The sequence below is a fragment of the Aphelocoma coerulescens genome, chromosome 13 (genome assembly GCF_041296385.1).
Source record: "Aphelocoma coerulescens isolate FSJ_1873_10779 chromosome 13, UR_Acoe_1.0, whole genome shotgun sequence".
Classification (NCBI taxonomy): domain Eukaryota; kingdom Metazoa; phylum Chordata; class Aves; order Passeriformes; family Corvidae; genus Aphelocoma; species Aphelocoma coerulescens.
The window spans coordinates 554431-582329 of record NC_091027.1 but is presented as its reverse complement, the minus strand read 5'-3'; the positions used below and the strand labels follow the sequence as shown (position 1 = coordinate 582329).

The following is a 27899-nucleotide window of genomic DNA, read 5'->3' as shown; positions in this document are numbered from 1 at the left end:
CCTTACCAAAACCAGTGCCTCGCTGGGTGGGAAGGGGCCCCTCAGAGCCCTCGTGGCTGTTGCTCGGCTCAGGTCGCACTGCTCTCACTGCAGCACACGGACCCTTCCCGCAGGGAGCAGTGGCAGGTGCTGGCCATGCTCAGCACCCAGTTGTGGCCCCTTGCCCCAGCACCAGCCCATTGCCGACCAGCCTGGAACTGGGAACACTGGGAGCTGCTGGAGCCCAGGTGATGGCACCAGAAGGCATAAAGAGGGTCAGCCCGGCCCTGCTAACGCTGTCCAGGTCCCCGTGTCCCACAGGGCGGGCGCTGTCGAGGTGAGCATCCCTAGGAACGGGAGGCTGGAGCGGTCGCTGCCTGCCCGGAGCACCGGGGGCAGGATCGGGTCTGGCACACGCTGCTCCCCCGGCAGGCCCGTGCCAGCCCCCGCTGCCAGGGCTGCCCTGGGCCCTCGGCGGGCCGGGACATCGCGGCTGTGCCGCGGGGCCACGCGGCCTCTGCAGGCCCGGGCTTGAGCCGCCGTGCGAGCGCCCGGCCTCCGCCAGCGCTCCGGGAGCCGAACAGGTTGGGCGACTCCGGGCTGTGGGAGGAATAATCGTTGGCGTTGATTCAGCGAGCTGAGGCAGCCAAACCGGGCGAGGATGGCACCGCGGAGCCACCCGCGGCCCTGCCAGGTACCCCCGGCGAGTGGTGGCGTTTGAAGGAGTTTTTATAGAAGTGCTGTGGAAGCGGGCAGGGAGCGAGCCAAGCCGGCACTGTCTGCGAGCGGAGGCGGCGTGTGGGTGTGCGAGGGATGTGCGCAGCGAGCGGCAGTGCAGCCCGAGCCCAGCACAAACAGGTCGGGGCTGATGTTTATCAGGGACTCTCATCTCCTGAGCTGGTGAATTTTTCCGTGCCGTGTCAGTTCTGCTGCGCGGAGCAGGAGCGCTCAGCCTTGCCCTGCGCTCCGCGTCCGGGGAGCGCCCGGCCCAGCTCCGGGCCCCTCTGCCCGGCGAGCAGGACCTGGGGCTCCTGTCCCCGGCACCAGCCCGGACCCGTCCCCTCGCACCAACTGAGTCAAAAGTGACTCATTTCCAACGGGGCTGCAAGCGCAGCGGGTGCGTTTGCAGATTGGCTGGCGAGGCACAGCTCTGGATGTAGGTGGCTGCGTTACACACTCCAGCAGCGCAGCTCTGCTCCGTGCTCCCTCCTCCCTCGCCCTCCGTGCAGGATAGCTGTCTGAGCCCAGGATCTGGTTCTCGCAGGCGCAGGGAGGCATCTCAGCCGGCTGCGGTGGATGTGGGGTGTGGATGGCCCCGGCTCCGCTACTGAAGGGGCTCTGCACTGAAGATGGATGACTTGGCTCTCCTTGACCTGTTGGAGTGTCCCGTGTGCTTTGAAAAGCTCGACGCCACAGCAAAGGTGCTGCCGTGCCAGCACACGTTCTGCAAGCCCTGTCTGCAGAGGATCCTGAAATCCCAGAAGGAGCTCCGGTGCCCCGAGTGCAGGACCCTCGTCCTGTGCAGCATTGAGCAGCTGCCCTCCAACCTGCTCCTCATTCGCCTCCTGGATGGAGTCAGGTGTGGACAAAACGTCACCAGGTTTGGCTCGATCCAGAGGTCAGGGGTCCTGTCTTCCCCCGCCTCCATCAGGAGAGTCCCCAGGGGACTACAGCTGCATCAGCACCGGCTGGCAACGAACCCCAGGATCCACATGGAAGGGGTAAGGAGGTTCTTAGTTCTTTCTTCTGCCCATGAGCATAGAAAGGTTCCTGCTGTGTGCCCAGAGCCAGGAACCTTCTCTGTTAGCAGCACTGCAGAGTGTTTGAAGTGAGACTGAGTGTTTTGTTTGCAAATTTGGCTGCTGTTTCGATGTGATACTTGACAATTTCAAGTTCATCACAGCAGAAATTGAATTGACTCCCAGGCTGAGACAAAGCCAGCCTGCTCTTCTCCTTACAAAAACTTCCCAGCAGCTCTTTTCTCCCAGAGTTTTCAGATGCTTCCTGGCTTTTGAGGGTATTTTAGGTGCTTTGACTTTCAGGAAATACACTGCTTTTGACTGATAGCAATTAAGTCAGTAATTGCAGAGCTGTAACTGTTAATGGTGGAGAAGGTATTTCCATAGCTGCACCTCAGTTTCCCTGCACTGGGAAAGAAGGGGGTGCCCAATGATGCTGCTGTTCCTTCCAAAGTTCTTGGAGGTTCACTAGTTAAAAATGTTGAATTTGACTCACTTACCGACTGTACCTAGGGATGATTTACTAGGCTAATTTTAAAATTCTAAGTTCTTTCCATAATTTTCTTTAACAATACAAAAGCTTTTCTTGAATAATGAGGACATGATATTTAGACCTGTTAAAAGAGCTTGGCTCAGATGGAATTTAGGGTAGAGACTTGTGGCTTCACCTTTCCCACATTATATTCCTGTATTTCCATTTCTCTTGCCTGAACTATTCTGTACAATGTCTCTACAAACCTTTTAATAACACCCAAAAGCTTGGCTGGAAGGGCTGTTGAGTCCCAGAGCACTGGCCAGAGCACGGAGCTGTAAAGGTCCGGGCAGGCACGGGACAGGTGTCCTGTGGGTATGAGCTGGCACGTGAACCCCAGGGAATCTCTGTGGTGTTGATGAGGGATCTGGATGGATCACACATCAAAACCAGGCATCCCTCGGGAGCTCCTCTCTCTGGTGTTCTACTGGAGCGTGTGGCAGTGCAGGCCTGAGCCAGCGGCGCCGTGTCCCTTTCCCACAGCACAGCCGGGGACAGGCGGTGGGGGCGGGTGGGTGACACTGCCCAGCCCAGAGCACTGTCCTGGCTGCAGCACCGGGAGCTGCACGGGGGCCAGGGGGAGAGTGGAGCAGGTCCTTGGGCTGCCGATGGCTCCCTCCACAGGGCCCTGCTGTGACGGGGGCTGCCGTGGCAGCGAGAGCCTTGCTGGGAGCCATCAGCTCTCCAGCGGAGCTGCAGGAGCTGCTGGTGCCATTCGTGCAAGGTACAAACCATCCAACAGTGACAGGCTTCGGTCACTGCCATCCTGGGTGGCATTCCAGCTGACAAGGAGAATGTTGTAGTTTTTCCAACTGGACTCCCCTGGCCCTGGATAAAAGAGCACAAATACACTTGTCTGGTTTCCTTGTCTCTCACTCGTTTCACATTTCCTGAACTGGTTCTCAGGACAGATAGGAACTTGCTGCTGGTATATAATGGCAACATCCATCCATCTGTAGCTCCCAAAAGCTTTTAAGACCAATTTTAAGACCAAACTCCTGGGAATCAGCAGAGCCAGTGTGCACTGGGGGAGCAGTGGCTGTGGCTGGCTCCCTGGAACTGGGACAGCCCTCTGAGCTCTTGTGCCTGTCTGGGAAGGGATATAAAATGCATTACACTGAAATACTCTTAGACTTAATTAGTTACTTAATTATAAAACACTTTGGAATCCTCTGCTGCAAGGTGAAGAATGCAACGTATTAGTCACATTTTGGTTTTAGTGGTTTTAAATACCTGCATTCAGGACAGCCGTTACTTTGGGTACGCCAGTGGGATGTTAATGGACTTGGAGCCTCCCCTGAGCTGGCACTTGGTGACAGCAGCACATCACCCAGCACAGCAGGGACACATTTGAAAGTGCCTGTGCAGTGCAAAGATGAGAGTGATGAGGGTGACTTGTCATCACCCTGCCCCATGGATGCTTGCGTTCCAGGGTATTCACCTGAAGGAATCTGGGTAAGCAGATGTCTGCGAACCTCAGAGCAGATTCTTTATGTCAGGAATCACAGTGAGAGCAGCTGCCCTGCAGTGCTGCTCACCCAACCACAGCCCTCCCCTGGGTACTCAGAATTGCAGTGTCCATGTGCTGCTGCAGCAGAAGGTCATGTGCTCCCCGAAAACTGACTGCTCCCATCTGCAAGAGCTGCTAATTACCCCTAGCACCATCCACCACCTTGTGCTACAAAGCAAATACCACTGACGTGCCCCACACAGCTCTGCAGCCAGAGCCACCACTCAATGCAGGATAGGGGCCAACATTTGGTTTTACCAAAGCTGTTCTATAAATAAACTTCCTTTACTCTCTGGAGCTGAGAACATCACAAGTTTGATCAAAGTTTCTCGCTCAGCAGAAATGTATCCTTGCCAGCTCTTTGCTCTTCATGCTCATGAGCATCCATGAAGGCAAAACATAAAATCAGTCCCTCATCACCCAGGAAGCCAAGAGCTCGTCTCATTCTGAGCAGGAAGATCAAGCAGGCCCCCACGGAGCTGCAGGATTAGCACAAATATAGCACTCAGTTTGCAGTCAGGAATTTCCCAGAGCCAGTTGTTAAAAAACAGGGAATTTTCTAATTACAGCCCATCCCAAGCCATTTATTTGCTGGCATTTAAATCCCTTTTGAATCCACTTCCTGTGAGCTAACGTGGTGTGGGCACGTGCTGGCTTTGTGCACGTGGACCTGTCCGTGTGTAACCACAGCCGGGCCTTGGTGGGTCCTGCTCAGCCCCTGGAGCCCCCGGCCCTGAGCCCCTGCACTGCCCCACAGCTGCTCCTGGCACCTCAGGCCAGGCCTTCAGATCTTGAACATCAATGCAGAGAGGACAAGACTTTGGATTTTCAGAATCTCCACATAATAAACTGTCTGGAATTTAAGAATAAAAGGACTTGCTGGGAGGTGTATGCGTAAATAAAGCCACACTGAAGCCTTTGAACTCTTAGGAACCGCCCCTGGCATGTGCCAGGTGTGGTTACAGCTTGTGCTGAAGCTCCTCCTCACCTGGCTGCAGCCCCAGCGTGAGCTGGTGAGCAAGCAGACCATGTGTGCTGAGGTGTGCACGAACCTCCCACACCTCTTCAGGGGGATTGGATGACCCAGCTGCACATGGCAAAACTCCATCCAGGCCACCAAACAGCTGCTGGGGTGCTGAACTTTGTCATGCAACAAACATGGGACAGTGAGCCAGAGGAAAAAGTTCCGAGTATGACAGCTTGCCTTAGGAAAACACAGACCACGCAGATTTAACTGTGACTTGGGCTATTTTCTCTTTGCATGAACTGAGTGCTCAACACCCCCTTCCAGCATTTCATGGGAGATAGACAGATAACACCTCTATTGGGATAAAAATACTCTGCACTCCAACGTCCCACCTTCACACGGACGTCTATAGATAGTGCCTGCGTCTTGGTATTTTCTTCTCCTCCAGAATCATCTCCAACTCCTTTCTGCGTTTGACAGACAGGACTTGGATTGCTGGAGCTTCTTGAAGTCTTGTTCAAAGTGAACTCCATGTTTGAACCTGGCAGAGGCAAGCGAGTTTCCTGGCCCCCCTCACTGGGCCAACCCCCTTCCCCACCCTCCCAAAACCTCCAGCAGTTCCTGTGTATTCCCAGCAATGACCTCAAAATGTGTGTCACATCCCCTTGGGCTGGACAAGCGCTGTGGGGATGTCACACACCTGCAGATGCTGCCCAGGCCTGGGCTCTGCCTGAGGTGGTGGTGCCAGCTCCTTTCCCACCTGAGCATCCTCGCACCCCACAGCTGCTGTTGGTGGGGGTGTGCCACAGAGCCCCTCAGCTGGACACAGAGATGCTTCATTTGGCTGCAGAATTCTGTGTGCTCTTAATGGCCTTTCTGACAAGGATTTGTCCCAAGTCTCCTCCACTGCCGTGTCCCATCAGGGTTTGTTGCATTCTAACAGAACGAGGAGCTGCTCCCACAGTGCTGGCGGCACCTTGTGCTGGACATTGGTGTGCTTTCTCCCTTTGCATGTAGTTTTAATACTTCTATGTACTGCAAAGAGAGTGAGGTCACCTCAACATAGGCTGATGGACAGCACACACCTCAAAAGCTGTGTGAGCAACAGACCGGGCACAAGGCACTCCTGGGTGGTACCTCGGGTGGTGAAAAGCCCGAAGACCTCCACGGCCAACAGCAGGAGCCAGTTTCCCTGGTTTTACAAAATTAGGTACCAAGCTGCAAACACATTAAAGTGTTTTAATTTGTTTCCAAGGCAATGAGTCAGGCTCAGATGGCGAGTCAGGAATAGCACAGCAGGGCTCCTCCGCGAGCTCACCTGCGCAGTGCCGTGGTCAGCCAGGAGCCTCAAAGTCTGAGTCCTCCTCTTCTCACATTTTCCCTGCTGGTTGCTGACCACTGTCCCGGGGTCCATGGAGTTGGTCGCTGGCCTGAGTTTGTGTTTTCCCTCTAGAGGGAAGGGTGGGGAGGAGGCACACTCCTGTGCAGCTCTGCAGTGTGCCAGGGCTGGAGGTAGCGGTCTCCTGAGAGACGTGAGGGCTCTCCCTGCTGCCAGCACCATCTCGGCTTGCAGAGTGCCCAGGCCTGGTGCCCACTGGCAGAGGTGGCCGTGTTGCCCAGGGCTGGCAGCGCTGGCTGAGGAGCCACATCAGCACTCCCTTTCCCAGCACAGGGAGGGCACTGAACCAGCAGGGAGAGGGCTCAGGAGCAGCAGGAGGAGGGAGCAGGATGCAGGTTTCCTCCCCACACAATAAACAGCCTCTTCTGAGAATGGTGGTGCTGAGGCAGAGCATCATGACTGGGCATGCCGAGGGCTGACAGAGTTTGTTTTCTGTGCAGCTTAAACCCATGACACACAACTTAACCACTGCCCGGGACTGCTGACGGCAGCACAGACACATCTGATACAGCAGCAGCGAGCCAAGAGGCATCAAAGGGTTTCATGCAGACACTGCAGCTTGAGCTCACCGGGACCCGGGCCCCAGCATCCCCCTGCCAGCTCCTCTCTTTCCTCTTGCAGGCCTGTCCCTGCTCTCCCTGTGCCTCTGTGGCTCTGCCAGCACCCAGGAGCAAAGCCACACTCAGGCCCAGCTCCAGCCTTGGGCATTCCTCCTGCTCCCCTGAACGTCCCCAGTGTTTCACAGAGGCAAAGTGAAGCCTGATCCAGCTGTGTCCTCCCGGGGAGCCGTGGGGACATCACCAACACATGGCCAGGCATTCCTCTCGGGGTTGGGTGCCAGCAGTGGTGCCTCAGCATCTCTCATCTTCTCCATCAGAGAAGTTGCTCTGTGTTTTCTTTAATCATTTTCCCCATTTTCCATGTCACCTTTGCATTCCAAAGCTAGAACTACAACAGGCCACGTTCAGAAGTGACATGAGCCTTGATGCAGTGGCAGCCCAGGGCTGTGAGTGAGCAGAGGGGGTAAGTGCTCCCAGTCCCTCTGCCATCACCCCAGCAGCTGCAGCCATGCAGATGGAGCAGCACAAAACCAGCTAAATCCATACAATTCACATTTCCAGCATCTCCCCATGATGGCCAATTGGCTCAGGAGCAGGTGGCCACCAGCATTAGCCATGGCCAGTGCTAGCCTCCCATTTGGGCAGGCCCAGGAAGGAATGGGGCAACTCCAGGGCTGACGTGAGCAGGAGGGACTGGCTTTGTTCTCCCTGGTGCACACAGTCTACGTGTGCTTGGAAGACAGGAACAATCCTCCTCAGGGAAGAAATAATGCAGAAACCACCCAACTGTCTGAATCCTCAGAATATAATTATATGAAGAGATTGAAATGACAAGTTCACTTTTGAAGGTTTTGTTCTCTGTGACAAGGCTGAAGTTATCTCCTCTGCCAAAATGCAGAAAAACAGAATTGTAATGGCAATTAATTTACATTCAAATAGCTCTTTTCATCCACCTGCATCCTGCAGAGCCCTGAACTGTGCTAGCTGAGCACACAAGCAGGAGATGGGGCTCATTCATCCCATGGAGAAATGGGCAGTTGTGGCAGGATTTTGGAGGCAGCTCTCAGTAGTCGGAACGGATGCAGATGTTATTGATCATCTCTACAAAAAGCCAGCATGTCCACGTCCTTCAGTGTCAGTGTGTGGATAATACCCAGCTCCACCTGCTCAGTGTAAGTCACAGCTCATCAGGAGCATGGCCTGGGCTGTGCCCTCAGATCTGTCCTGGAGTCACTGGCTGCCTTAGGGTGAGCACTCACGCTGCCCAGTGCTGTCCTGTCTCCTGCACAAGGTCCTTGGGAAGATAAAGGATGGCCTCCCTGTGGGGCCATGAAATCCAGACTGGGATCAGTCCCTTGGGATTTACTGCAGAGACGTTCAGCAGAACAGGGCACAGGGGGAAGCTGCTCCAGGGCATTCCCTGCATGGGGTTAGGAAAATCAAAGCTGGGAAAGCACCAGTCCAAGCCCATCTGAGGCCATTCCTGATCCATGCCAGCAGCATCCCCACCACTGGAGTCAGCAGGACGCCCGCCGAGGTTTGGGGACCAGCTCCAATGCTGCATCAGGCAGTGGCAGTAAATGAGAAGGAAGCAGCCCTGGACATCCAGAGCAAGGAGCTGTCCCAAGGATCCACATGTCGCTCGTCCCACACGTCCACCCACGCTGTCAGCGATGGTGGTGAGGTTAGAGCATCGGGGACACAGAAGGATCCCATCCAGCATCGCCAGCTGTGTCTCACTGAGCCATGCTTGGGAGTGGGTGCAGGAGCCAGTGGATCCCAGCACAGACGCATTCATGGCCTCGGCCTCCTGCTCCCCTGGGTGATCCAGGCTGCAGCTCCGTCTCCTCGAGCAGAGCTGCTGTTGCCAGAGGACCGCACTGCTCCTTGGGGTGGTTTTAAAGGGAGTTGCCTGGGACAAGGTTTAGGGGCATTCCCAGCTTCCATCAGCAGCCTCTCCTCTTCCCTGTGCTCCTGCCTTTGTTCCCAGTGATCGACTCCCCAGCCAGCCTCACACGCTGCTTCTCCTTCTCTTTTTTGTAAGTTCCCATGCTCTGAGTACGGGTCTTACATGAGTCCCCTGCTGCCAATCGTGAGGAGTTATAACCAGCTCATTTCAGATAATTATGGAGTGCGTTTCTCTGCTAGGAAGAGATGCCCCAAATTGCTTCCTCACACACATGTACATATTTTTAATCTTTGTTTTGTGCGGAGGGAGACTCAGAGGCATTGGATGGCTGCCCGGCACAACCGATGCCAAATGCCAAAAATAGTGAAAAAAATAAAATCTTTTCTCCGTTATTTGCCTCAAATCCACTGAGAATGGGGACAAGGAGTTGAAGTGCATCTGCCATGACCATCCCTGCTGGCAGAGCGGCCAAGGAGAGAAAAGCATCTCCCCCAGAGACGGTGCTGATGCAAGGGAGTTCTGCTGCACACCTGGCATTACCCACTGCCTTGTCTCCCTGGGGCACTCCCACACTCTCTGCAGGCAGCCCCATGGCAGGGGGCACCTGGGGCTCGGCCGCTCTGACAGCCTGAAGTAGTTCCTGGGTCTCATTCACATGTGATGGAGGAGAAAACAGAGGGGAAAATCAGAAAAATGAGGCAGCATTGAAAAAAGTTACAGGCACCCAGAAAATGGGTCTCTTCTCTGTAGTTTCTCTCTCTCTGCTACTGGGCAGCAATACTCTACACAAATTTCCAGCAACCTTTAGGTGAGTTTTTCACAAAGCTGCTCCCAGTGTTTTCTCTTTGGGATGTTCAGACAGATGCCCAGCTTGCACTAGGGACTGGCCAGCATGTGCAATACTTGGCTGAACATTTTGCTGCCACTACCACCCTGCAAAAAGGAAATGCTGCTTTGGATTAACTAAAAGCAACTGGACATGCTAACAGGAGAAGACTCCATCAAAACAAAGCAGGTCCTTCCTCCCCCCTGCCAGGACCATGTTCTGGCCCGAGAAAGCCTCTTCCTCTGCCCTCAGCCCGGAGCGAGCCACCTCCAGGCACTCCTTGTCGTTATCGCCAGGCTAATTAGCACCCCAGTTTCTGCCTTTGCAATTAACCTACTTTAAATAAAGCAAAACAGATCCCTTGCAGAGGATCTGGGACACCCAGGAGTGGACAGAAACCAGCCCAAACTGACACAGGGATCAGATCAGGTCAGACCTGCAGCCACAGGAGAGCGATGATGGGCTGTGAGACCGGCCGCCCACAGGGGCTCTGCTGCCCGACCCCAGCTCCAGCACCGTGGCTGCCACAGGGTGGTTCAGTTGTTCTTTCCTACACCCTACAAACACGTTAAAAAGCAGGGACTCTGCATGTCTTTCTGAAATCTTAAGCTTGCAGCTTTATTTTGTGATGGGCCTGTACAGTAAAAACCACATTAGTTGCTCCCTGTGGGTAGGTAAAGGCTTAGTTTATGTCCTAAATAAAACTGGGAAATCGATGGGATATTTTTGGCTCAGTATCTGAGCAGCCAAACAAAATTTTTTTTGAAAAATTTAAAATAGCAAAACCAACAGACTTTGGAAAAAGCTGACTTGGGTTGGGAGATTTGAAAGGGCGGAAAAGTGTGAGGGAAGGGTTAAGGAGGAGGGGAAGAGCTGAAGGTTGTGAGTGTGGTTAGAGGAAGAAAGAGCCCATTCATCCAACCATCCATACATCCAAGTGGGGGGATGTGTTCAGCCAGCCCTAACACCACAAACACACCTGGTTTTCGGGTATTTATCCCAGTCTGCCCTGCTGTCTCATCCCTTTGCCTGCTGAAGAAAGAATATTCCAGACTCTCAGCACCCTGTTGCTTGCTCCCTGTTCCCAGTTAGTACCAGGTATGCATTTAATTTCAGGGTTTCTCTTATTTTCAATATATTTCCATAACTCATTCATGCTGCCTTTAATGTTTTGCTGTATCCTGCTGTTCCCTCACATCCCAGACATTGTTGCTCCTCCTTCCCAAGCCCTGTTCTCGCACTTTGTACGAGTCCTGTTTGTTTTCTGGTTGCTCCTGAGGCAATCCAAGGTCTGTGCTCCTCATCCTTGTGTAACACCAGCAAGTGTGTCCCTGAGTGGTTCTTAAGGAGAGCTACTGTCCATGTTCTCTATCCCCACGGTCTGTCTCTCATGGGAAAGCACAAATATCCAGGTGTGTGTTTGCAGGGAGTCTCCATGGCCCTGGCACGGACATGATCCCTGTTTTTCTGATGGAGAGCAACACTGGCCCAAGCCTTACTTTCCCCATTTCTCTTCTCCCATGTGCTGTCAGTGTCACTGAGCCAAGCACATGTGTTTACTATGAGCACAAATTAAGAGAGAGAATGACTTAATTAGAACTAAACATTAAACTAATTGCTTCCCATTTCAAAGGCTTTGAAGTAAAAGCAGTACATGAAATTTTTTTCTTGGTTCCTTTTCCCTACCAGGCATCAGGGTTTGGGGATGCTGGAAGATGCCGTCTTTCCAAAAACTTAACAATTTCCATTCCAAATTCAATCTTTTCCACACTTCTGGAAACTAACATTGAGTTTCTCACCTCTACCTTCCTGACCTCTCAAAAGTGGCTGAGAGAGAGGGAGCCCTGCAGGAGTCCTTCCTGAGCCCAGGTCACAGACATGGGTGGATTTGGGGAAATGCACAGTAAAAGGCAGGAAAAGCTGGAATGTGTCACTGGTACAGAAGTACTGTCTCCTGTGAGATCAGCGGGAGGGGGTGACTGTGGCTTGGAGAAACTGCAGAGCATGGTCCTCACCAGGCCACAGCACTTAGCAGCCTGCAAAGAGAGGAGAGGGACAACCCAGATGTGCAGAGAGGACCCAGAGACCAGTGAGGAAGCAGCTGAACAGCCTCTTGTCCCTGGGCACTGGTTCTTCTGCTTAAAGCTGATCAGGGCTCTAGAGCTAGGGACAATCTCAGCTTCCCAACTTCCCAGCACAGAGCTCACACAGCTGTGCCACCAAGCTAAGAGGCCAGGAATGGAGCTCAGCATTTGGGTTATCCCCTTAAAATGTAGGGCTGCACTGTGCCTGGGAGCCCTCGCTGCAGGGGGGACAGGAGCTCCATACAGAGCTCTGGTACAGGCAGGGCTCTGCACAGCAGTTGTTTCAGGGGAACTTTGTGATTTCATTTTGGTGAGAGTCAAGATTGTAAAGTCCCTGCATCTCTTCTGGGTGTGGCACGTCCCTTCTATGTCATATTACACTGCAACAATGATAACATTAAGCCACGTCTTCCCATAACCCAGGAAAAGGCCGAAATAAACCCACAGTCACATGTGTTAAAGCAGGGATAGAACCATGGGAGCACAGAACCTGCACTCAGCTTGCTCTGCTGTGTTCTCCTGGCAGGTGACAGCCACCAGGACAGCTGGATGATGGCTGTGACCCCAGTCGTTCTGAAATAGAAATACCTGGGTCATTAAAATAGACATTGTGTTGGAGGAGCCCTTATAGCAGGCAGTAAGATCCCATGGGAAGACTAGTTTAAGGCCTTAACCGTTTCTTAATAATCTTAAACAAGTCCAGCCTGCTTTTCGTCTTGATACAAACTTAGCATAAGTATTTGGGAGCTTGTCTTCATTAGTAAAACCCATCAAGAAAGGATGTGGGTAGTTAATCCTAATAAATGCATGCTTAAGCCTTAGACCTCTGCATTTTTTTCCCCATTAATGCTTTTGGGGAATTCTGTCTGTCAGACAAACCGCAGGGGCTGTTTCTTGTCCCCCCAGGTGCCCCGAGCCAGGGCTCTGTACACCTACCGCGGGCACAGCCCCGGGGAGCTGCGCTTCAACAAGGGGGACACCATCGTGCTGCTGCGGCAGCTGGATGAGAACTGGTACCTGGGCGAGGCCAACGGCACCAGCGGCGTTTTCCCAGCCAGCTCCGTGCAGGTCATCAAGCACCTGCCCCTGCCTCGCCCACTCTACGGCCTCGACCTGCGGAGCCGGGACAAGGCGGAAAACAAGGACAGCCTGACCTTCCACAAGGTACCACCCGCAGCACCGGGACGCGGACGGGCGCGGGGCGCTGCCCTGGACCGCGCGGGGCTCTGCCACTCCCCAGCTCCTCAGCAGCTCCTCTCAGGTGTCAGGAGGGTTCCCAAGCCCCTTCAGACACTGCTGCCAGCAGTTAACCCTCCCCTCCGATTGCCCCGTGGGCACAGAGGGTGACGAAGAGCATCCAGAGAGGGATGCAGGTGGCCCCCAGCCTCGGCCGGCGCCAGCTCAGCACTTTCCAGGCGGCGTTCCCGGGGCTGCGGTTCCAGAGACCTTCCAGCCACCCGCTCCCTGGCAGAATTTTGCCAGCGCTGGTCTAGACATTAATTGTGTTGTGCAGTTTAGCTTGAGATGCAGGGTGTAAATGACACCGGCACCAGTTCCTAGAAATAAAATTAATACTTGTAATGCCCATAATTACAGCAAGCTCTGCTTTGTGGCTGTTTTACAGGAGGACACAAGCAAAACATCTTATTTGAAGCTCTAATATATTTTTTAAATGTCTTTTCATTTAATGAAATCATTTTAGCTTCAGTAATGACTTATTCAAGTCTGGCATTAACAGACACAAGTTAGTTAAGGGACACATAGGGCCACCAAGGAATTAGAAATTAATTCTAGAGAAGGCAAAGGTAGGGCTACTGTGGGAGACACGAGGCTCTCCTGGCTCTGACGTGCAGTTTGTGCCCCATTTTATCGTGTCTCCTGGTATTTAGATAGGCAGAAAAATGTTTCCAGTTTAGGCTAAAGTTTGCTCACATAGAGAAATGACAGGACAGCCATGGCACATGTGTACCTACACACACACTGTGGGCTTTAATCTTGTTTTGGAGAGGGAAAATGAGAAAACCACACCTGTTGTAAAATAACAAAGTCTGGGAGCCACCTGTACCTCTCCTGCCACGGTCTCCCTGTCCATGCCAGGCATCGAGCACATTGCCTCCCACGAGTGGGTGAGAATCTCCAAGTTTTGCAACTCATTAATGTCAGCAGTAAATCATGATTAATTCCTCTGGCACCCATCGTGGTGAAAAACACTGTCACCACATGCCCTTTGCTACTGATCAGCAGTTTCTAAGAAATACTGTGTGAACACTGCCCGTATGCAAACGTGGGGCCTGCCTTTCCCTCATTAACTCCAATCCTTAACAAGCCAGGATTTTTTCAGTGGAAGCAGCATCAAGCCATGAATGTTCAAGCTGACAGGGATGGAACTGGGTGGATCTAATCCTTCTGGGAATGCCACCATCAGTGAGGGCCTCTCTGAGCCCATGCCGTACCGTCAGCTGCAGGGCTTGGATGTCCTGCTGCAAGATGCACCAACATGTGCCAGCACAGACAGGGAAAGGACGATGAGTCTAAACATCCCTTCTAATTCAGAGTTAGAGTTATTAAGTACAGCTCTCCCTGCACCTCTGCCAGCGAAAGCTTTGGACAAGGAACATGAGGAGAGCACTCATCCTCAGTAACCCCTTGTCTTAGCACAGGTTTTTCAAACCAATTTTAATTTTGCTTTCAGCTTTGAATCAGGAATTTTACTCCCAGAATTTGTTACTGACAACAGATGAGAGAAATGACAGAGCCCCAAGATTTTAAAGATAACCTGTAATGACACCTGAACCCTGCCTGCAGTTCTGCTGCCAGATGGGAAAGGGGAAACAGAGCAGTTGGGGGTTGTGCCAGGTGTAACTTCTGAAACCCCATCACGTCTCTCGTTGTCTCTTCCAGCCAAGCGCCCCCACTCAGCAGCTCCTGCAGGCCACCAAAAGCCACTGGTCCCCCCAGTTTAAGGGCGCGTCCCTGCGAACGGCGTCTCCCAAGGCCAAGGCCGCGGATTCGGTGGCTTTCCCCAAGGTGCCTGACTCCAGACGGAAAAGTCTGCGGCAGTTCTCCATCACCACAGCCCTCAACACCCTGAACCGCATGGTCCATGCGCCCGCCGACCGCCCCGTGCTGGAGATCAGCTCCCCTGTGCTCATCAGCTCCAGCAACCCCACCGTGGCCACCCAGAGCAGCGAGAAAGCCGAGTTCCCCTACGGGACCCCTCTCCAGGTAAGGCAGCGGCAGTGCCGGTCTGCAGCCGAAACCTGGGGTGATCCTGAGGCACGCTGAATCTGGGGCTGATAGCAACGTACGCTGACCTTTGGGACGTCATCTGCTCGAGGCAGAAGAGTCTCATTCCTTCTTCCCACACTGACTAAAGATCTGAGTATAGAGCCTTCACAAATAGCTGAAATGGGAGAAAAAGGGTTTTTTTACATTTATGTGACATTTTTCATGTTGAAGGTTGCTCCAACATTTTATAGAACAATCACCCAGCCCCTGGCAGTCCATGCCCAGGCAGGCACTTTGTACTCAGCACCAGGCTGCAGAGAGCTGGGTTGTGATATCCTGGGTTTTGGAAGGGAAATGAAACCCTACAGTAGTTCCATAATTCAACTGAAACTGTATCTTGTCTCACACCCCTGAAGGGACTTTACCCAAAAGTCTCAGTGTGAACTACTGCCAACAGCAGAAACAAGAGAGGGAACATGTTATGGTTTGGCCTTAGGAGGGTTGGAAATTCCTCGCTTTCAAACAGCAGTGTTGCTCCCAGAGGTTTGCAGGGGAATCTGTGCCATTTCTGGGGCTGCAACAGGATGCAGCTTTCCCTTTCCATCTCGGGGTTTGGGCTGCGATGACTGAGCTGCAGAGCCAAGATTCCTTTGCAAGCCCAGGTAGGCACTTCCAGGGTACCTGCGAGGCCAAGGAAGCAGGGGGCTGCACCCCAGGCACAGGCAGCAGCAGCACACTGCTGGACAAGCCAAGCCAGAGGGGCTGTGCCGGGGGTTGTAGGGCTCCCCACAACAGGACCTGCCTGCCTGGCATTCCCGCCACCAGGAAACAGGTCGGACTCATTTCGGGCCATAAAAGGGAATAACCAGCACTGCCCCAGCCCTCCTCCTTCAACTCTTGCTTCCCCTTGGCGGTGCCAAGCCGGGCTCAGGTGGAGCCAGAACCAGTTTGCAGGGCTGTGGTGGCCGTGTCTGTGCATGTGCCTCTTGTGCAAGCAGCTGTGGGGTGAAGGCAGCGGGGCACCCACGCCCTCCCTCTCCGCCACTGGAATCTCTGCCCGGTCACAACTGAGCTGATTCCCTGGGCTGGCGGTCCTTGGGTCAGGGAACATCTGTCCGGGAGCTGCTGCTCTCCCTTGCCGCCGGTGAAGGGAGCTGATAAACCCCACAGCTGCCCCCCAGTACATCTGGCTTTCCTGTGTACTGAATGATTGGAACTCGCAGGGCCCGATGTCCAGGAGCGCTGAGAGCTCCCACCGCCCTTGATGGGATCGGGAAGGCTTCCCTCCCCACAAGGCACCACGTGGACACTCGCAGTAGGGACTTGCCTGTGTCAGCAGTGCTGGGGCTCACACTGGTAACACACGAGAAAGGGAGATGCAGTGAGAGAGGGACTTCAGGACAGGCAGGGAATTAAACCCTTTGTACTTACAAGGACTTGCAAGGTACTCACAGGAGATCAGCAAAAGTGAATGCTGCAATCAGTTATATGTGGCTGGAAAATACTTATTTGAATCTTTTTTTCCTCTCTGCATGTTGCAAATGCAAAGGCAGCTTTAAATGATGGGTGCTCCCAGGCAGAGGGGAACACAGAGATTAAAAACATGGAGCTTTCCACCCAGAAGGGGACATTTCAACACAGTTCCATCAGGAAAACCAGCAAAAGGCTGTCATTTTGCTCCAATGCAGAAAAAAGAAACTCCAAATACCCAAATTTCAAGCATTTTGATTATGGTAATTAATAAAACAGAATTATAATTTCCAGTCAACTTTATGAGCACCTGGTCCGATCCTGCCTGGACTAGAAAACGAGGAATGCAGGAAAGGTTTGAAGCTGACCTGCCACTCCAGGTCCGAGACAGAAGCTGGAATTGCTGGGGTGTTTTAATTAATTTAATTTACTGGAGAGCACCAGAGCGGGTGAGTCACTTTTCTTTTTTCCTAGGTCCTTGCCAAGCCAGTGCTCCAGCACCGCATTACAGACATGACCACTAGAAATTAGATTTGAAATGAACATGAGATTAAAGCCCCAGCTTGCATCATTAAAGATCCTGTGGTCATTGCTGAGGAGCACAGCTGCCAGCCACATCCAAGCGCAGCGACGTTCCACTGCCCTGAGCTTCCCGGGACACTGCTGCCACCGCCCTGCCTCGCTGGGAGCTCTGCTCCCCTCGACAGAGGCCACGCTCCTGCCACCACAGCTCAGCACACAGCATGGCACAGCCAAAGCACCGCCAGGGCTGTCGCCGTCCGGCGTGCAGCGCCGGGTTCCTGGCGGCAATGAGCTCTTGCTGGCAGCTCTTCGCCCCGGGCACGTTCTGTGCTGCAGAAGGGCCAGCTCAGCAGAAGAGCATCCCGAGGATGCTGGACTGCCTGCTGCCATCCTCCCTCCACACCTCCAGCACAGCACTGAGTGCTCCCTCAGGTTATCCTGTTCCATCACTGCTCCCCCAGCTTCCCCACACCCCAATTTTGCTGTCTCAACAAGCTCCGTTCTTAAAGGACAGGGTGAGCACCATCAGTCCAACCAAGCTGTGCCCTGGGACGTGTGGAAGGACCATGAGTCAAGCAGCTGAGAGAGCTGGGGGAAAAGGAGGCTCAGGGGAGACCTTATTGCTCTCTGTAACTCCCTGATAGGAGGGGGAGCCTGGTGGGGGTCGGGCTCTTTTCCCAGGCAAAGGCAGAATAATAAGTGACAGAAGAGGAAACAGCCTTAAGCTGTGCCAGGGGAGGTTCAGGCTGGACATCAGGAATAATTTCCTCATAGAAAGGGTGGTCAGGCATTGGAAGGAGCTGCCTGGGGAGGTGCTGGAGTCCCCATCCCTGGAGGTGTCCAAGGAACAACTGGATGGCACTCAGTGCTCTGGCCTGGGTGACAAGGTGAGGATTGGTCACAGGTCTCGATGATCCTGGAGGTCTTTTCCAACCTAATTGATTCTGTGATTCTGAGTCTTCCTCTTGCTGCCTGGTCTTCTTTTAAGTCAAATGGTCCAGACTCTTCTATTTCCTGAAATGTCTTTGGTGGTTTTCTGAAGGGGGGATGAACCCAGTCAAATATTTTAGCTGCTCCTCCAGTGGCTGAAAGAAGCTGATAACCAGATTAATACCTTGTTTTCTTTGCTTCCTTTCTCCTGTAGGTCAGCACCTCTTACTATCCCACACCAGCACCACTGGGGCCCCCGGCAGCCATCGTCACCCTTCCCCATCTGCAGCACCACGGGCCAGCTTACCTGTACGTAAGGAAACTGAAATACTTTGGGGAGCGGGGTGTGTTTTCCTGTAGCCTCATCATGAGCTTGCTCCTGCCAGCCAGGAGCTGCAGACAGACCAGAGCACAGCTTGGATCCAAATGCAGATCCGTGTAGGAATGATCTGAGCAGGGAGTGGCAGAGACCTGATACCACAGCTGAGTGCATCCTTCTGCCTCACTGCAGTATCTATGGAGAAACAGTTCTGCCTGTTTGTCAACAATACATTTGAATTTTTTTTAAGTGTAAAGCAACTAATTACTCCTTAAGTGCCTCTAGTTATTTATGCTGAAACCTTCATGGCCACTGGTGTTTTGAACAATCCAATTTCTGAAAACTTTCACAGAGTTAAACTTTGCAGATAACACTCTACGATGATTACACCAAGGTAAGATTCACCATCCTGGCACTTTAGTAATGCATCTAAAATAACAACAGCATCCCAACATGCTGTTTACACAGCACTCAGCACCCCTGTGGGAATGCTGGTGTCCAGGAGCAGCACCCACAGCTCGGCACTGTGTTGGGACCCACACACACCATCATCAGTGAGCCAAGACTCCAGCACACACTTAATCCAAAGGACACAAGAACTCCCAAGACCCTAAAATTGCAGAAGAAGGATGGTGCTAGAGCATCCCACCAGCTGCCTGGTTTGCACAGATGCAATGTCAGACCAGCATCTGCACACCCTGCCCTTGAGGTGACTCCTGAACCGCCCTGAGCCCACCTGGGCTGTGCCAGACCCCGAGGGAGCAGCCCCTCACACAGACTGGCCCAGCAGGTCAAACCTTCAGATGCTCATGCTGAACAACAGGGAGAGAGAATCCTTTCTAAGAGAGCTCTGGGGTAGCCCCTGACTATCCAGACACCCAGTCTGTTGTTTCTGTTTTGTAAATAACCCCTGATAATTGTGGTGTTGGGCTGTAACTCATTGATTCTTGGAGCAGATCACATTCTCCTTGAATAAAACAACAGTGCCATTAAATGTGTTACACTGGAGACAAATTCAAGTTCAAACTAGAGAAAAACAGGGGAAAGTTTTGAAAAATATACCATTTTCTTTTGCCGTTGTTTTGCTGTGTGCTCACATGTGGGTCAGTGAGGAGAACAAAGCTTCAGCCCTTGGTCAAGATCCCAGAATCACACAAGAGAGGTCCAGAGTAGATTTCAGACTAATTTCTAGTCTGATTTCCTCACTGCCCTGGAGTGGAGCCACATACCTCCTCCTACCCCTTCATTCTCCATGGCCTCCAGTGGCAGCAACTCTAGTCCTTTTGTTCCAGTCAAGGAGAATGCAGGAGGGAGAGAGGGAGGAAGGAAGGAAGATGGGGCAAGAGTGGTGCTCTTCCCTGGGCCTCCAACACCTGCGGGTGATGCTCCAGGCAAGCAGATCCAAGGCCTCTGGTTTCAAAGCCAGAATGTATTCCTGATGCTATCTTGAATGGGGCACCATACCTGTGTTCTTTCAAGAGCTTTGCCTTAGGACAGGTACTTGTCAGGCCCTGATCGGTGTTTCTCATGGAGCACTCGCTGTGTGAGGTGCAGCAGCTTCCTCCTCCCCAACATATGTCACCCTGGGCTGGCACTTCTGGGACAGACACCATCCTCCTGACCGGCTTTGTTCTCCATTCCTGCTGGCTCTTCTTTTATTCATATCAGCCTGAGGTAACAGGCTGTTCCCTCCCTGCAAGTTCTCTCCACAAATGGCAGCACCAAACACTCGATGTGGCACTGGCCGAAGAGGCTCCGGGCAAGCGGCAGCTGCTCACCCACAGCCAGCAGCACCGTCCCTCAGCACCATTCAACCCCGGAGCTCCAGTATGCTCCAGCCGCCCTGCACGGGGCACTTCTGCCTCCCCTCACACCCTCTCCCCCCAGGTGCGTGGCTCTCCACTCCTATGCGGCTCATGGACCAGACGAGCTGGAGTTGCAGAAGGGAGAAGGGGTCCGTGTCTTCGGGAAGGACCAGGATGGGTGGCTGCGGGGCATGTCCCTCGCCACGGGCAGAGTCGGCCTCTTCCCCAGCAACTACGTCGCTCCTCTCTTCAGGTCTGTAATTCCTTATGTGAAACAAAAACATGTGAAGAGGGAAGGGGGTAACACGTAGAACTTGGGGTCTTCTTGTTTCCACAGAGAAACCATGGCAAGGCATCCCCCCAGTAGTGACAAGGGCCAGGGGTCCCTCGCCAGGTGGGATGGCATCCGGCAGCTCTCACCCTTCTTTTCCAACAGGAAATCTAGTCTCTCTGACTCGAAGATGCCTTCCCTGTACACCTCATGGACACTGTCGACCTCCTCGCTGTCCTCCCAAGGGAGCATGTCCGAAAACGGCCCAAGGCAGAGCAGAGCCCTGAGGCCGGTGCTGCTGCCCGTGCCCATCCCGTCCCCCGGGAGGAGCGCGGCGGGACCGGCCCCGCTGCGGCGCGGCCGCGGCAGCACCAGAAAGAGTGAGTGCTCGGGGGGCTCTGGGAGGGAGACAATGGACACATTCCCCCAAACAGCAACAGCTGCTGCGGCTAATGGTCCCACACCCCTGCTCGGCCCCAGCTCTGGCTGCTTTGGGAATTCCAGGGGGTTTGACTCAGCGTGGAAAAATTCCTTGCAAAGCTTTATGCAGAGCTCCTGGTTATGTTCTTTCCAAGGAGGCTGTAATGTTTATCTTCATCCCATATACACTGTTTTGTAATACACGTCCAAGAGTATTTGTGGAACCACGTGGTGTGTTCCCAGCCCTGGCAGAGGCCACTGTCAGTGGTTTTACACTCGGAATCGGTCCCAGTGCACAGGGGTGGGCACGTGGTGGTCCCTGGGAGCTACAGCCCCACAGCATCCTGTGAGCAGGGCGGTAACCACTGCCCACTCTGCACCACTTTGGATTCTTGACTAAATTCCTTTCCATGGTCCTTGCTCCCCAGATGGATCCCTGCAGAGGCCAGGGCAGGCAGGGACCCCCGTGCAGATCACCGGCTCTCTCAGACGTCCTTCGGCTGCGGGGCGACCTCAGCAATTCCAGCTTTACCCGCACGTCAGCTCCCCACCCCACAGCATCTCTCCCGGGGCTGGCATGGATGAGGCAACGAGGCCAAACTTCTCCCATGAGGCTTCCCCGGTGCTGCTGGTCAGGGGAGGGGAGAGCCGAACCCCCTCCGTGTGCAGCTCGGTGATCCTGGACGTCAAAGACCCCCCGGTGAAGAGCGAGGCAGCTCCAAAGCCGCCTGCGTCAGCCCCGCCGTCCATCCTGGTGAAACCAGAAACCTCCCGCAACAGCGCCGAAAAGGTACAGCCAGCACTGCCCAGCGCCCCAGAGCGTCCCCTCGGAACCAGCAGTGTCAGCCAATACCCCAAAATCCCTCGAGGGCTTTGCACCATCCTCACCAGGTTTTCTTCCAATAGAAATCACTGATTGGCACATGCGTTAAGAAATCGGGGATCTGTGTTGCTGACGCAGCTGTTCAGATTAAGCCCTGAAGAAAGGCAGGACGCTGCCGGGGCTCTGTCCCTGTCACCAAGTTCAGTCACAAGCAGATCTCGAGACTTTTCTGAGGTCATAAATTGGGCAAGAATCTGTGAGTTTGGGAGCAAATGCCAGACTTGGTGTCAGGCAGAGCTTTGCAGAACTCCCCCATCTCCTTCGTGTTGCTTGGGCTGAGCCATTTGGAATGGGAATTTCTTTCCCCTCTGGCAGCCACAGAGAAATTTCATAAAGGTAAAATCATTCTGAAAATTGCTCTAGTGACAGTTTCCCCTTCCCATGGTACCCAAAGACGTGCCTCCACAAGCCCCCAAAGCCCAGCCAACCTCAGAACTCCCAGGCAGCTCAGCGTCAGCTGAGAGAGCCCACGGGCCCTGCGAGGGCAGGACGTGCTGGTGCTGTGCTGCCTCCCACTCCTCCCCTCCACTGCCTGCCCCTAACTCAGTCGATGGCTCTCAGATCAGCCTTCCTTGGTCTCCAGTAGCAGCCAGCATTGCTGTGCTGGTCCCTGGGGCTCTCTTCCACCTGCCATCAGCTGCACATCACCCTGGGCTTCTCTGCAGGCATCCCATACCCCCGGAAGGATCCAGCACTTAGCACATGCTCCCTTAGCACTTCTCCCCAGTTCTGCAGGGGTCAGCGGGGAGGGTGGGCAGGGTCTGCTGTTCCCACCTGACTCTCACCCCCTTCTCGCTGCAGCAAGTGAAGACGGTGAGGTTCCAGAACCACAGCCCGCCGCCGCCCAAGCGGCACAGCCTGCAGCCCTCGCCGAGCCTGCTCCGCAGCAGGACCGAGCCCGGGCCCGAGGGGCTCCTGCCCGAGGCCGGCCTGGGCCCCGAGCTGCTGGTGCTGTACTCGCCCCGACTGGGCTCCAGCCCCCTGCACCCGCGCCGGGCGCTGCACCCCAAGGCGCTGTCGCTGGACCTCTCGGGGCAGCTGACCTTCCCCATCAAGAAGAGCTACAGCAGCATCTCTGCAAACTGACCGGGTACCCCGCGCCTGCCTTCCTCGCCGCACCTGCTCCTCTCCCTGCATCATCCCCCACCGCTCCCAGGGCCCGGTGTTCCGTGCCCCCACGCTGCTGGCACCCTCAGGACCTGCGAGTCTGGGGCTTGCAGAGAACTGTGGAACCTCTGAGGGACCCCCCTGCCCCAGTGCTGCTCAAGCACAGGGAGATGTGTCAGGGGTCTGTGGCCTCCACAGAACTGACATTCCCCGGGGTTGCTGCCCGTAACAGCACCACAGGAGCAGGGGAGGGGAGGAAAGCATGCAGGTATCAGAAAGAGTTACACTTGTTTTGATCTCCTCAGGGCTGCAGGAAAGCCCACAGAGATCAAACACTGTCTCAGTATCTGCCTCTCTCAGGATAAAGAAACCATAAATCAGAATCAGTCAGCTCCTGGCTGATGGTTCACGCTGCCTTTGAGGGGAGGGGGTCACTCAGATTTTTTGTTAGGGTGGTTGCTCACTTGCTTTTCTCATTGGTTTTAGCCCAGGAATTTTAACACAGAAGTCTAAAAGGTGATTTGGGGGGGAAAGAACCAATGCAAAAGGGCTTTGCCATCACTGCAGTCACCCAGGCTCTGCAGTGAGGGCACTGAATCTCCCTTCTCCTCGTGGCTTGTTTTCCTCTGATCACCTGTCAGCTACCTCCTGCCCATGAGCTCCTTCCAGCCCCTTCCCAGCACCCACTCAGATGTGGCTGTTGTAAATATCTTAAGTGGAATTCATGGGTTTCAGCCTACATTCAGATGCATGAAACGTCTACGTAACAGAAAGCAGAATTCAGAGTTCACCATGCCCCAGACCCCTCTCTGCCCTGGCAGCACCAGCTCTGGCTTCCAGCTTACCAATCCAAGCATTCTCCTGTGAATCCTGGGAAAGCCAGCAGAGCCATGCTGGCTCACAGCTGTGCCTGCTCTCCCTCAAACCTCTGCACAAAAGGTTTTGGTTTCCATACTTAGTTTTCATTGCTGGTTTATCCATCAGCAGGTCCCACCCCAGCTGCAGGCACTGGCCCCCCACTCTCCTGACAGTGGGAACTGCGCTCCCTCCAAAACTGCTGTGAAATCCCGTCCGTGGTTACCTGCACACAAACCCAGGGAAGGAACTCCAGTGCCAGTGGAAGCTCTCTGAGGCCCTGGTACAGCCTCAGAGAAAGACATTTTTTCCTGAAACTACACAAAGGGAATGGATTAAACAATTCACTATGCCACAACCCCTGGACCTTCCCTCTTCCAGATTCCCTCTGTTTGTGGAGCAGGAAAGCTGGGTCTGCCTGCGGGGATTTTCAGCAACCTTCAAGGCACAGATCTGTTCTCACTCTGTGCTCTCTGTCAGTATTCCAGCTCCTGCAGAAACACCCTGACAAGCTGAAAACGTGCTGTGTGCCCAGGTATAAAAGGTGGCAGCAGCTGCAAAAACAAGGGTGAGTCCAACTCAGCGATGCCACCTCAGAGACAGCTGAATACCTCGGGGGAGACATGCTGGTCCTTTGCTGAGGACTCCTGTCATCCTTTTAAAGCTGAACCAGAAAGCAGCTGGCTCCATCGCTGAGACACATCCACGTATCCCAGCACTCAGAAGTGGACAGACTTGCACTCAGTGTGTCCAGGACCAGCCCGAGCAGTGCCTCACAGTGCTGGATAGAAGGGGAAGGAGCCTAATGCACCTCATCAGCTCTTCCCTGCACTTTGACACTGGAGCGAGAGGCAGCCACGAGCCCCCGGCCCCAGAGCTCCATGTCCCTGAGAGCGCTGGCCCCAGAGATTTGTCCTCCACCTGCCACAGGAAAGGTGGAATGATGAAGTTCAGTCTCAGGAGGGAATTCTGCAAGGAATTCCGCAGGGCTGTTCCGATGGTGGCTGGCTCCAGCACTGCTGCACACTGTTCTCCTGGGAGCCTGCTCAGTGATCACGAGGATCTAATGGCCCCATGGTCAGAAAAGAGTCAGCATCAGACCTGCTCAGGTGCCACCAGCCCAGGGGATGGCCAAGCTGCACATGGGCAGGGACAGCTCCCCAGAGGACGGGCCGGGGGCACTCAGTGTTCCCCAGAATGACCCTGCTGCGATCTGGTTCCTACTCCTCTTCCAGTTGCTGAGCCTCCGACAGCCATTCCCAAGGGTCTTCCCTACACTCATGTGGGCTTTTGCATGGAAGTCAAGAGGATTTTATTATAATTTTCTTAACGTGCCCACATGATTCCAAGAACATGCAGCTTTAGAAATTGAGTATCCCTATCCTGGTAAGCTGAGAGTGACCCCAGTGTGCAGGATGCCAGGAATTCACTCCTCTCACTCTCCTGACAGTCCTGCTCTGCTCTCAGTAAAGGTCCATTTTCTAAAACAAACATCAGAAATCCCCTGTCAGGGCATGTGACCTCCCACTTTTCACCCACGCTGTGTCTTTAGTCCCAGGTGTTTCAATGAACACTTGTGTCCAACAGTTTTATTTCCTAATTTCCTGTTTAATTTTTCACAAGCCACCAAAGCAGAACAACTCCAAGCCTCTCCTCTAAATTCAGAAACCCCAGGAAATTACGTGGAGAAAAGGGATCTGGAATGAGCAGGCTTTGCTGTCCAGCCCCTGGTTCCTCCAGCTGCAGCCAGCCTGGGATAGTGGGGGGCCCATCAGCCCCTCCCTCCCTCTGGGAACTAGGAATGCAAACTTTGGCTCCAAAACCTTTTAGTTGGAAACACCAGAGCAGCCTGGGAGTGTGTAAAATCACGCATCTACCATTCTTAGGAGGTTTATTCATTGCCCAACAGTCACTGCAGTTCGTTCGTGCAACGGCATGTTTGAAGTGCAATCACAGCTTAAGACTTTTCAGGTTTTTTTGTCATAAACTTTGGTATCTGTCTCATTTAAAAAGTAATATTTCCATATATTCATGAAACCAGTGTTTAGAACCCCAAACTGTCCACGAAGCAATGGGGGCTTACCAGCAATGTCCATGGGAGCTCCTCAGGCTGATCCCTTTGCACATGTTCCCAAGGGGAAGTGGTGATGGATGAGACACTGCCTGGGGACCAGCACACAAGGGACCCCTCAGTGTCAGGGTGAGGAGGACTATAAGGGTAATGAAGGGGGGGGGGGGGAAGATCTATTTACACCAAAGTTACAGCCAAATAGATCTTAAAGGCAGAAGGGGTCAACAAAAGATCCCTGATCCTTTGCATGACAAAGCAGGGAGTTCCAATGAAATGTTACAGCCAGGTCACCATCAGTGAGAAACCATAAATTACTATTTTTACATATATATCTTAGAAACAGTAGGATGTATAACCTTTGCTTAGTTGGTGATGGGTAGGAGGAATAAATCAAGTATGTTTAGTTTATTGTTCAGAGGCACTTGTACAATTCAGGGATGCTGAATATTTTTCCATGAAGTGAAGTTCATTTTTTTAAAAGGTGTTTTCAATTTAAGGTACTATTTGGGAGAAAAGTCAATAAACAAGAAGAGATTAGTTTCCTGTTTTGTATTAATCCTCAAGCTATTTATTTTGTATTTCTGTAAAAAAAAAAAAAAAGGTTTAAAGACATTTTAAGTTTTCAGAAGTTTATTCATCTAAGTTTATAGCACTAATATTTAGATCTGTAGCCTGTAGATAATTAATTAATTGGGCTGAATGATTACAGCCCCTCATGCACTGGAAGCACTGGGAGGGGCGCTGGGGAAAGACAGGGACCAGGAAAGCTTAGCCACCCACTGTGTGAGACACCAGGCCATGGGAGCTGCTGTGGCACCATTAAAACTTTTTGCATGAAAAAGACCAAGAATGTTTCTTTTCACTTTCTTATTTCAGATTTTGCCTGTTGGGAACAGATGGCAAGGGAGGGAGGTTACCTGGGTGAGGGGGCTACCTGATTCCAGGGCTGGGAACACAGACTCTGCTCTTTTGCTCATGGCCAGGTTCCAGCTCAAGCTCCTGGTGCTATTTTTGAGGCTCTTTGCACCCAGCAGGAGCCTACAATCAAACTACAGCAAATAAATCTGCATGAAAATTTCAGCTCACAAGTCCCAGCTGAAGATGGCAATTTAGGGTCACACTCTCAAAGCCACCACTGGGACAGGAAACTGCTGTGATGCAAGATCTGGGCATCATATCCAGGTTTAACTTCTCAAAGAGCCTGAGCAGCAGCAGAGACAGAGACTGCTGTAAAATACTCCTGTACTTTATTTTTAAAAACCAGGAATTTTGGGTGGTGGGTGGTGAAGGAGAAGGATGGGATGGATGAAAGGAACCATGACTCAGGCTCCCTTGCAGGCAGGTTCTTAACAAGACACCCCCAGTGTGGGGCAGCGTTCCTGCAGGCTGGGACAGCCCACGGCTCCTGGGCCACCTGCCCAGCCCCCAGGAGCTCTGTCTGGTGTCACTGAGGGTCCCTGGGCACAGCGAGGAGGGTTCACACACAGCCCACCCAAGGATCAGCTCTGTACATCCCAAACAGAGGGAGCTCCTGGGCCTGACCCAGTGACCCTGTGCTGCAGTAGCTCAGTGCAGCCCCTGCCCCAGCCACCCCCTGCCCAGGACATGGCCCCTATGCTCAGCCATGCAGCACCACAGACCACCCACCATCCCCCCAGCACCCCAGGGCTCAGCCCTGGCAGAACAAAACCCACAGAACTGTTTTCAGAGAGCACCAACACAAATCAGCTGATGATTTTCTCCTCTTCACACATTTTGAAAGACACAAAAGAAACCTGGAGGGAAGTGACACGACCCCTGCCCAAAAATACCATTTTGCTTTACTTTGTACCTGTTCTCTTTCAATGATGCTTGCTCCCACTTCAAAGGTCAGGACAGATTTTTCCAGGGTGGGAGGTTTTGGTTGGGTGCTGGGGGGGATGTCCCTCTCTGGGACAGGATGGGGGGACTGGGGGGGGCACACAGGAACTGGGGAAAGGGGGAGGCTGAGGAGGCCCCCAGCTCAATCACACGAATCAGATGGAGCCAAAGTCCAGCTCTGCCCCTGATAGTGCAGGAGCTGATCTGTACACAGATCCACAACCACAGAAATAGACCCTTCCAAAGCCCCCTCCCCACAGATCTCCCCAGCCCAGCAGCCCCTGCTCATGGTGATGATGCTGCTGCTCCCCCCTGCAGTGGGAAATAATTGCCCCAGGTCACACCCTCCCTCTGACTCAATAAGGTTCTCTGAGGAGGAACTGCTGCTGCTTTAAACAAAACACAGGTTGTGGATGCTCCACTGGTGTCACACAATAATTCTCTCTTCTGCCTGCAAAGGCTAGAGGGATTAATAAACTGCTCTGGACTGAATTCCTCCCCAAGGCTCTTTGCAGAGAGACATTTCACAGGGTGATATGCAACAGCGAGCACTCCTCTCTCCCAGCTGTATGGCTTTTATATAGAACAATTATTTTACCTATCAGATTACTTGCAGTGTCAGCCAAGGATGGGGCTTCTCACTCTGCCCCATA

At 53.3% G+C, this 27899-nt stretch overlaps 1 protein-coding gene across 1 annotated transcript; it reads left to right on the top strand.

The window, feature by feature from the left end:
• Positions 1-1328: 1328 nt before the first annotated feature.
• SH3RF2 (SH3 domain containing ring finger 2) lies at positions 1329-22439 on the top strand. The gene is made up of 8 exons (XM_069029161.1): positions 1329-1700; positions 12412-12669; positions 14407-14730; positions 17870-17964; positions 19862-20032; positions 20216-20430; positions 20899-21260; positions 22155-22439. Exons 1-8 carry the CDS (start codon positions 1329-1331, stop codon positions 22437-22439), a joined length of 2082 nt encoding a protein of 693 aa, XP_068885262.1.
• The last annotated feature ends 5460 nt before the right edge of the window (positions 22440-27899 follow it).